Below are 9266 nucleotides of genomic sequence, written 5' to 3'. Positions count from 1 at the left end.
TGTCATCTTATATGAAATCAGTCCATTTCAGTGGTTTGGGTATAGGCATGTTACCCATCTCAAAGCAGGTAAGTCTTAATGCTCAGTGTTGTTAAGTAGAAGTGATCTCTGTTATTAGACCAACTGAGTAGTTGGAAAAAAGTTCTTAGCAAGCTTTTGGGCGCAGTCATCCTTCTTTAGGCATAGAAAGTCTCTGCTGGTGTGAGACTCCAAGGAATGAGAGAAGCTAAAAATGTGGCGGATGTCAGTGAGAATGTAAATAGGTAGAGATTAGAAAGACAAAAGGTAAAGTGGGGGAAGGGAGGAGGAAGAAAGCAGGGGACAAAAAAGGCCAAAGGGAAACACTACAGTGGTAATAAAACAAGACAAAAAAGAGGCTATCAGTCAAAAGGGAAATGGTAGGGCATCGGGAAGAAAAAGGGCAGAAAAGTAGGGGAGGGGAGAAAAGGTGGGGGGAAAAGAAGAATGTAAGAAGAGGTCTTACATTCTTCTTTTCTCCCTACCTTTTCTCCAAGTCCAGATGATCAGAACAAAATAGAGAAAAATAAAATTGCCTTTTTTTTTCCTCAACCTGTAACAGAAGATGGAAAGTAACAGTAGATTGGGTGTATTGGCTTTAAATAAAAAGCAGTATTCCTTGTCTGATGCTCCAAAATGACCAGGGTCTCAACTCTTTTAGCAGATGTGGAAAGAGGACCTGCCTTTCTTTCTTTCCAAAAGGAGGATGCCACCTTGCATACCTGCCATTCAGCAGCAGCAAAAGCCACTGTCACCTCTTGGAGTCAGAGTAGCAGTTAACAAAACATGCTAGCACACTGTGCAATGTTTGAGGATGGACCTGAAGTTTTACCTGTGAAAATTAGAAGGCACCTGTTACAGACTATCTCACATTCTTCACTGACAACTCTGTCGGAGTACGGGTGTTTGACTGCAGACCAGAGCATGTAAATAAGTAAAGGTCAAATCGGGGAAAGCTTTATTTTGGCTTTCTCCTGCAATTGGGTTGGGTAGGGTTCACCACCAAAGGCAAGCAGACTTCTGAGTCTTGGACTTCTGAGTTTCACTTTGTGGTTTTGAGTTCGTTGGAACACAAAGCTGCAGTAGAGGGTTGGTGTCTGTGCAATGAGGAAAATGGTGTGTACCCAAACCCACACAAGCTGAAATATTCATACAACCCTCCACCTAATAAAACCAGAGGACGTACAAAGTTCTTCAGCACAGCAGCAGATTCTAGGAGCCGTAGGATTTGTCATGAATGCATTCATCACATTTGAAGTAGAGCTTCATAAGAAGAGTCAGCTGTGGGAGTATTAAAAGTATATTTATGCCTGGCTTGATCCTGGTTATAACTGTTGCAACAAGCCTGCTGCTGTCTAGTATTTCCAGGAGCTCTGGCTAAAGCCCATTACCAACTGGTAATGGTTTTTCATGTTCCTACAGCACCATCTGGTCAGAAGTTTCTTAATTTGCTCCTGTCCAGAACAGTTCCACCTGAGAAGGAACTTACTGCTCATGAAGTTTCACTTTTTGCTCAAAATACAGGTAGAATAAACTGTGCTGGGCAGGCTGCTGCTTTCCACTGGGACACGGATTTAAAAGCAGACGGGGTTTAGGCAAAAGCAATATGTGAGTGTAGCACGTGGCTGAGGCCTGCAACTTCTTTCTGTCTTTGCCATAGTGCTACAGGCTGATTTAGAGCGCCGCCTAGTTGCCACATAGATGGGTAGACCGTCCCTATCTAGAAAAGGGAAAGATGTTCAAATTTGTTGCATCAAATGATTGACATTCATCTGGGGATGAATTTTGGTAGTCTCCAGCATCCCAGTAGACTGGCCCTGGGCAGCAAGGTCTTTTGCATCCTTTGGAGGGCATGACCTTGTTGAGTAGACTGTTTTTTTCCTACCCGGCCAGCAGGTTGAGTGGTTTGACTTCCTGACCTTGGGTTTTGGTTTAGTCACTCTGACAGAAATTACATTAGTTGAGGTGGACTCTGTCACCGTTGCAGCAGTGCAGTTACAAAAAGGTTTCTGGGACCTGATCTACAGGTGGAGTCAACGCGCACTTGACCAAGCAGGGAAGGGCTGTAAGCAGGCTCAAAATGTAACGTGTGTAGTCGTCCTATTAGCTGGGAAGTTGGAGCAAATCAAGGATTGTACGTTTTGGAGGTCTGGGAAGCTGGGTGTACACATCATCTGCGAGCAGTGCGGGCAGGCATCTGAGGGACAACATGTGTAATCTAGGCCAAGTTTGACTTCAGTTCTGCAGCAGGACTCCTGTATTTTGCACTTGACTAGAGAATCAGAAGCTGGTAAAGATGCATTAAAAACATGATGTTTTTCTTGACTTGAATATGATGATTCGATCACTGTCTTACTCTATCAAATTCAGTTTTTATATTGCATTACCCTAGGTCTGCTCAGTTTTAAGTGTGCCATGTGACTCAGCATCAAAAATGCCATTTGTGGTTTTGGTGCGCATGGAAGGCTTTGACAGAGGCAGCTAGGCTTTTAGGTACAATCAGCAGCTAAACAGTTAACATGGCTCTGCAAATTTGCATCCAGTGGTCTGAGTTAACATTCTGTTAAGATAAATAGGGGGACAGGTCTCTGCTCTTTTTCAGGCTGTCTGCAAATTCATGAAGTCATCACTGTGTATCAGTTCAGTCAGTGCTGGGGAGCTTTCTTCAATTTTAAGTGTTAAAAAATAGCACTCTTAATTTTTTTTTAATGGTAATTTCAGGTTCCAGATTATAGTCCTATAGCTAAGGATGTGAAGTCTGCACCAGGTGTGTGGTCTGAGCCATGAAGCAAAGAGGACCCTGTGCATTACTTATCACAGGGGTAAATAAAATGGGTTTCCTGACAGGCAACTACAATGTGCTGTGTCTTGTAGGCCACTGTCACACAGAGGAAGAGCAGGGGAAGTGCTGCTGAGGAAGAGGAGCATCCTTATGAGCTGTTGCTTACAGCTGAAACTAAAAAGACAGTTGCAGGAGACAGAAAAGCAAAAGGTAAGAGCCCTGCCTAGAAAGAGTGCAATTCCCTGACTGCCTGGGTTGGTGCATGTAATATGAATGATCCTACCTGTGTTTCCATAGTGGGTGGCTGAGTTCTGCACTGCAGTGGTTTGCTTGCATGCTTGTGTGCCCCTTGCCTGGTCCTGGCACTCTCCTTTTTCTTTAGGTAAAGAGGGTTTAAAGTATTTTTGCCCAAGATGCATGTTGAGGAGAGGAGGTTTCTTTCCCTTTCAACCAAGTGAGATGCTAGGGAGCTGACATGTTTAATGTATAAATTAAACAGTGAACCTCAGGCCCAAGGCAAATGAAACAAACACAGATAAAAGCACACATCTATCCGGCCTAATGCCACTAGGGAAAAAATCTGGTTAAGTGAGTCAAACAGATACAAGTATGTAAATACAAAGGGGCTGCATCCTCAGCAGATGTCAGTCAGTGGAGTTTGCTTTGAAGTTAATCCAGAGATGGCAGTTCACATCAGCTGAGGGTCTGGCCCTGGCATCACAATCCTAAATCAACAAGCACACTGCTGGGTGTCAAAGCCAATTAGAAAAGTAAATGAACAAAAGAAGCAAACAAACACGTACAAGATAAGCCCCCTCTAGGCATTGGCTGAAAATCTAGCCATGCCACCAGATATACTGAACTCTGTTCTCTTCTCCCAGAGGGATCGTCCTTCTCTGACTCCAGGTGGGATCTAGGAGCCAGTGTGCGTTGTGTACTGCTTCACGTTTTGCAGCTGGCTATTGTTGCATGTGATTGTCCTTCAGGGAAAGTCCTTTCAGATGAAAGATGGGTTATATGTAAACACACAAGCTAGAGTTCTGGGGACTTAGTTGAGATCTTCACGCACCAGTGCTACAAATAAAGGTCACATCCTGAGAATGAGCCAGGGGTCACTATGATCCAAGACTGACTGCCTGCCCTGCAAAATCTACAGGGTTTTTTTGTTTTGTTTTTTGTACTAGTGTGTTTATAAGATGCTGACTTTCATTTCTTCACTCCAGCCCATAATCCCTACATGTACAGCAGTGGCCCAAGAGGTCATCAGTTTCCCATCAGCCATTGGCAAAGCTTGTTCATTGCCCAAAACAAAAGTGCAGTGCCTTTCAGGTTGGGGCTGTGCAGTCCCAACTCAGAAGGGTCCTGGGGTTGAAGCAATTGGAAAGTTTAGCAGTGTTGGCTTGGAAAGTCTGTATTACATAGCACCATTGTTGCCAGACTTCAGTGTAAGCTGCTACTGACAGCGCTGCCCCTTCCTCCTACTCTTTCTCTTTGCCTGTTTAATATACTGATAGTATATGACTGATTACACAACACATGAAACACAGTGCAGTCAAAGGCACGCCTGAGCTCCTAGTTGGACTCTCGCTCTGGCACAGGACACAAGTACTGCAGAGGCTGTGGGCCCAGACCCTTTAATGGACGAATTGTTGATGGAAGTTACTTGTGATCTTTTCAGTCACCAAAATCCAGTCCCCTGTTATCAGAAGCACCACACCACCTACTTAGATGCTTACTACAACTCTCTTAAGTGAAATTAGTGTTTTGCCTCCTCTGCATTGATTGGAAAGCCATTCAGAACCTCCCTGTTTCTCCAGTTTTCAGCCTAGACTTGTTCTTAGCCAGTTTATTTCTTATTCATGTACCAGCACCATTCTTTAGCTCTTCTGCTCATCTGGTGTTTACCTCGTGACACTTTTATATGCAGCAATCACGTTCCCTCTCAGCCTGCATTTTTTGTTAGCTTAAACGACCTTTTTTAGGCTTCTCTCATATAGGCCCCTGATTGCCCTGCTCACCCTAGTAACCCTTCCCTGCACCTGTTCCAATTTGAAGTTAATTATTTTTAACGTGGGCAACCAGAATTGTCCAGTGTTCTTCATGAGTTTCACCATTGTCTTACAAGGGTGCCAATACTTCCCCCTCTCTGCTGGAAATATGGTGCCTTGCCAGAGGCATCCTAGGTTTGTATTTCCTCGGTCACTTCCAGGTGATGAGCCCCTAGTTGGTAGCTGAAGATTTGTTTTTAGTCCCCAGTGTAGGACCATTTCATGCTACTGATTTTTCCTTCTGTATTTATTACTCCCGTCTGTCATCCAGTTTTCTTTGTTCAGTGCCCCGATTCTTCTTAGCACTGCCATCTCCCAACTTCTTCAGCAGGCCATTTCACCAGCGCTTGCCACTTTGTGCCGAGATCACAGATGAAAATATTTAATAAGATAAGTTCCAAAACGGATTCTTGTTCCCTCCCTCCAGTCTGGCACCTCTCCTGTTTAATATTACCATTGTTGTCTTCCCTTTAGCCAGTTCCTAACCACCTTAAATTCTTGTACTTATCTCTAGTTTCCATGTGACATCAAATCTAAGACTTAACTGAAGTGCAGATGAAAGATCTTTTGCGTTTCCTTTGTTTAAGAAAGTGCTTATCTTTTCGAAGAAAGCTATCTGGTTACTTTGGCACAGTCAACCTTAGGTAAACCCACACAGCATTTCATAGGGTTTCCCATTAACTACCAAGTTTTCAGTTCTTTCCTATAGAATTGTCCTAAAATGTTGTTAACCTTGTATGCTGAGGGACCTTCCGCACTATTTGCTTTAATATTCTTTACAAGCTCCATCTGAGCTTGCCCTCTAACAGTTCTCATTTTAGAGGCAGTTAGCCTGAAGTCAAGTAGAAGGCAGGGTAGATATGTACCTTATAGACTAACTAAATACAATTGCCTATAGAGCGCTTCTGATAAAGTGAGCTTGACTTCACAAAAGCTCATGCTAATTTTCATTGTATACCTATCTCTACCCTTCTTGACCTCCAAGATCCTGCTTGCTTTGTTGTTAGACATTATTTCCCAATATTTGTAATCTCTCTGGTTATTCCCAGTATCCCTCCTGAGGTAGCCATCTTATTCAGTCAGCTCTGGAGCCCCTTACTTAAGATACTGACTCCTGATAGTTTAACTGCCTTGCACTTGAAGACATTTCAGTTCTCCTCTTCATTAAAGGTCCTTTGGGTAAATCTGGTATTTTTTTTATTAGACCAACTCAATAGTTGGAAAAATTCTCCTTTGCAAGCTTTTGGGTATAAATACCCTTCATCAGGCTGAGGAAGCATCTGTAGTTGGTGTGTGCTGTTCCTGGATGGAATGAATGGCCTTAGACCAACACGGCTACAACCTATGTCCCTCATTAAAGTCTCTTGAGCCCTCCAGCCCATTTGACTTTCCATTTAGCTTATCAACATTTGTCCTTTTTGAAAGATAGGCCGAAGGCAGGATTCACGGCCTAGGGGAAGTGTCACTGTTCCTACTGAACCAAGAGACTCCCTAGTTGGAGGTAGGGAAATCCAAGATGTAATTGTTTGATCCTAAAAGTCTGTTTGTTCCTTTCCTTTTTTAATTGGAATAGTGTTAGACTTAGCCCAGTGGGAGGTGACTCTGGTCATGTGATGGGCCGGGGGCTGCTGTGAAAGGAAAAGGGCTCAAACTACTGCATTACTCTTATGCAAATATTAGCTCAGGAATTCAAAAGGCAGCAATGATGCCCAAAGGGGGGTGGTCTCATCAGCTCCTGTTCCGTTTTGCAGTGTATTGGTGGGGAGAAGGAAGCATAAGAGAGGAATTGCTTCCCTTCTGCTGTTAACAATGGCTTTTTGTTTCCTACGCTTAACTTGGAAGTTAAGGGCTCAGTTGTTTAAGCACTGCAGTAGTGCAGGAGATGGGAGTGTGGCCAAGCTACTAGTGTTGCAACTTGTCCAGCCTAGCCTAGGACTGGCTTTGCATTGTTCTTAAGCATTTTAGCATCGTTGATTCCTGAGTGTTGAATATCCCTTGGTGAGTTCTGGAGCAGCAAATAACCTTTGAGTAGAGGGGAGGAAGGTTATAATATCAGGGGAGGGGTGGGGGTGGAGGCGGAGGCAAGAGCCAGGTCAATGAAGGTCCTGCAGGGAAGCTTTAAGGCATGATATTCTAGCTGCTGTTTTTAATAGTGTTTTCCCTTTTTCATAACTGCAGCCTCCTCTCCGTCTCTTACCTAGTCATGACTGCCCATGGCTTATCTCTTTCGTGAACAGACCAAAGCAGTTTTTTTTGTTTGTTTTTTTTTAAACAAAGCTAACTCTTTAGTACTGTTTGTGTTTTGGACAGAGCTTTTAGGTGTGGCTTGGCTTGATATAAAATAGCTTCCTGTCCCATAAGATAAAGGATTTGTACAAGGTCTAAAATGTGTTGCAAATCAGACCATACAAACTCCGCGATGGCTCTTGTAAGTAAATTCTATTGGCCAGATTCCTCCCTGTGCCTAGTCCTAGGAAGCTCAGGATAGCCCAGTGCACTGAGTTTCATTCTCAGGTTTTGTCTTTCTTCAATTCCCAGGGGAGTCTTCATCTTCAGGTGCTGCCAGCAATAGCCAACCTCAGGTAGGAGTGTCTTGGATGTCTTTTGATATGTTTTAAATGTGATGCAAGCTAAGGAAGTATCCCATGCTTGTCTTTTATTAAAGCTTTCTCCTTGTTGGATGATGCAAAATTAATACTTCAGCCTTGGGGGAGAGACATGAGCCTGTGTCTGTACTGTACATGCTGGCTTAAGCTTAAGTGCAGAACAGTACTGGTATTTCATAGTAACTAGGACTATTGCCTTAACTGTCAGTAGACATTAGTTTTTTCACTAGAGAATTTGGGGGGCTGGAATGCAATCAGGATTTCAGGCAGGCAGCTTTCTTTCATCCAGGCGTACTGTGTACGATCCGGGTGGAATGAGAAGCAATTCGTGCAGTTTGTCGGCTCTAGCATGCAGAACCTGGACACACACAGCAGCTGCAATAACAATTTGATTGTTTTTGTGCAGGTGAGATGTAGTGAGCCCTTCCAGTTTTCGGGTGGGGACGACACTTAGACTGACTCTAGTGACTGCAGGGAACACAGCAGCAATTTTGTTTGAAGCGTTTTAGCTAGGGAAAGTGTTAGCTAGGAGAAGTATTTCATATGGAGAGATTTGACTGCTGGCCAAAGGGTCACTTAAATCCAGTTAAATTTTATACCCACAACCAGGTAACCTAATCAGCATCATATCAGTTACTTATTTCGTTGCTGTTAACATGCATGGCACTGGAAAACCAAGGAGACAAACAAGGCCTCTACATAAAGGGGCTCTTGAACTTCTTACTGAAATGCTTTTTATTTTTTTTAGGCAATGGATTGTCTTGGTTTAGACATTAGTTGCTATTGGAAATCCCTGTGAGGGAAATTTTATTTCACGGGATTAATGTCTGAATTAAATCTGAAGTATAGACCATTGATTCTCAACCTTAAATGGGAGGCACCCCTCAAAATGCCAGCTTTTAGTTTTAACTCATTTTGTGAGTGTGGAAAAATAATACAGCCTTTTTTGTTGAAAAGAACTCAGCCCGCAATGGATCAGAATATTTTTAACACTGTGGCTTCCTGTTTGAAATCTCTGGGTATATCTTGTGAATTGTGTTTGCATACCTTATAGTATGAGCATTGTGCATCCCCCTGAAAGGATTTCAAGGCACCCAGGTTGAGAATCAGTGGTGTAAATCAAGGGGAGCAATGTTGAAGGCACAGAAGGAAGTTAGGCACCCGGTGGGCCACTAACGTTCCCTCAGACCTTGGAGACTCTGCCCGTATTGTGCATAGCTCCTCTAATTTGCTGCTGTTGTGCATGTCCAGCAGAATGCCAGTCACACTTGGCACACTATTACTGTTGTGGACCAGGAGGCCTAAAACCTCAGAGATGTATTTACAGGTCAGGCCCCGAAAAGGCCTGTCTGCCCAAGACGGTCAGTGGTTGCTGAATCGCCGAGGCTCTGCTGATCTTTCTTCTAGCCATTCCGAGTCGTATCCCAACCCCGAGGCTCACTTGATCGAGACCTCCAAAGGTAAGATCCTTGGTTTTGTTTTGCGTTTTAGCCTGGTGTACATGATGGCAAAGAGGTGGGCTTGTTCTTGCCCTTCTGTGTGTGTGGCTTTATCTGAGGTTTTTAGCACGGAAGTGTGTTATCCACTTTGAAATGTTACTTCTCCTTTAAGCAGACAAGGTTCTTTGGGTAAATGTGATGCATCTTTCATTAGACCAACTAAATAGTTGGAAAAATTGTTCTTTGCAAGCTTTTGGGTACTTGTCCTTGAAGGCTTTCATCTACTTTCTTCCCCCCCAACTTTGCCTACTCCTCCCTCCCTGGCAAATTCCCTGGGGTATTTCTGTCCTAGTCTCTGAGGCTTTCTTTATTG

General features: G+C 43.6%; 1 protein-coding gene across 6 annotated transcripts in view; it reads left to right on the top strand.

Annotated features, from left to right (window-relative positions):
- Window positions 1-9266, top strand: part of ANKS1A (ankyrin repeat and sterile alpha motif domain containing 1A) — a 154192-nt gene that overhangs the window by 33804 nt on the left and 111122 nt on the right. For all 6 annotated transcript variants that reach the window (XM_019514158.1, XM_019514159.1, XM_019514157.1 and 3 more), the window contains 3 exons: window positions 2893-3010; window positions 7387-7430; window positions 8782-8914. In XM_019514158.1, the coding sequence (XP_019369703.1) occupies window positions 2893-3010; window positions 7387-7430; window positions 8782-8914 (295 nt within the window). The remainder of the gene's footprint in view (window positions 1-2892; window positions 3011-7386; window positions 7431-8781; window positions 8915-9266) is intronic.

This window comes from Gavialis gangeticus, unplaced genomic scaffold (assembly GCF_001723915.1).
Source record: "Gavialis gangeticus isolate Ggan-Ray unplaced genomic scaffold, GavGan_comp1, whole genome shotgun sequence".
Lineage (NCBI taxonomy): Eukaryota > Metazoa > Chordata > Crocodylia > Gavialidae > Gavialis > Gavialis gangeticus.
The sequence above is the reverse complement of the archived record's forward strand: the minus strand, read 5'-3'. Positions and strand labels throughout refer to the sequence as shown.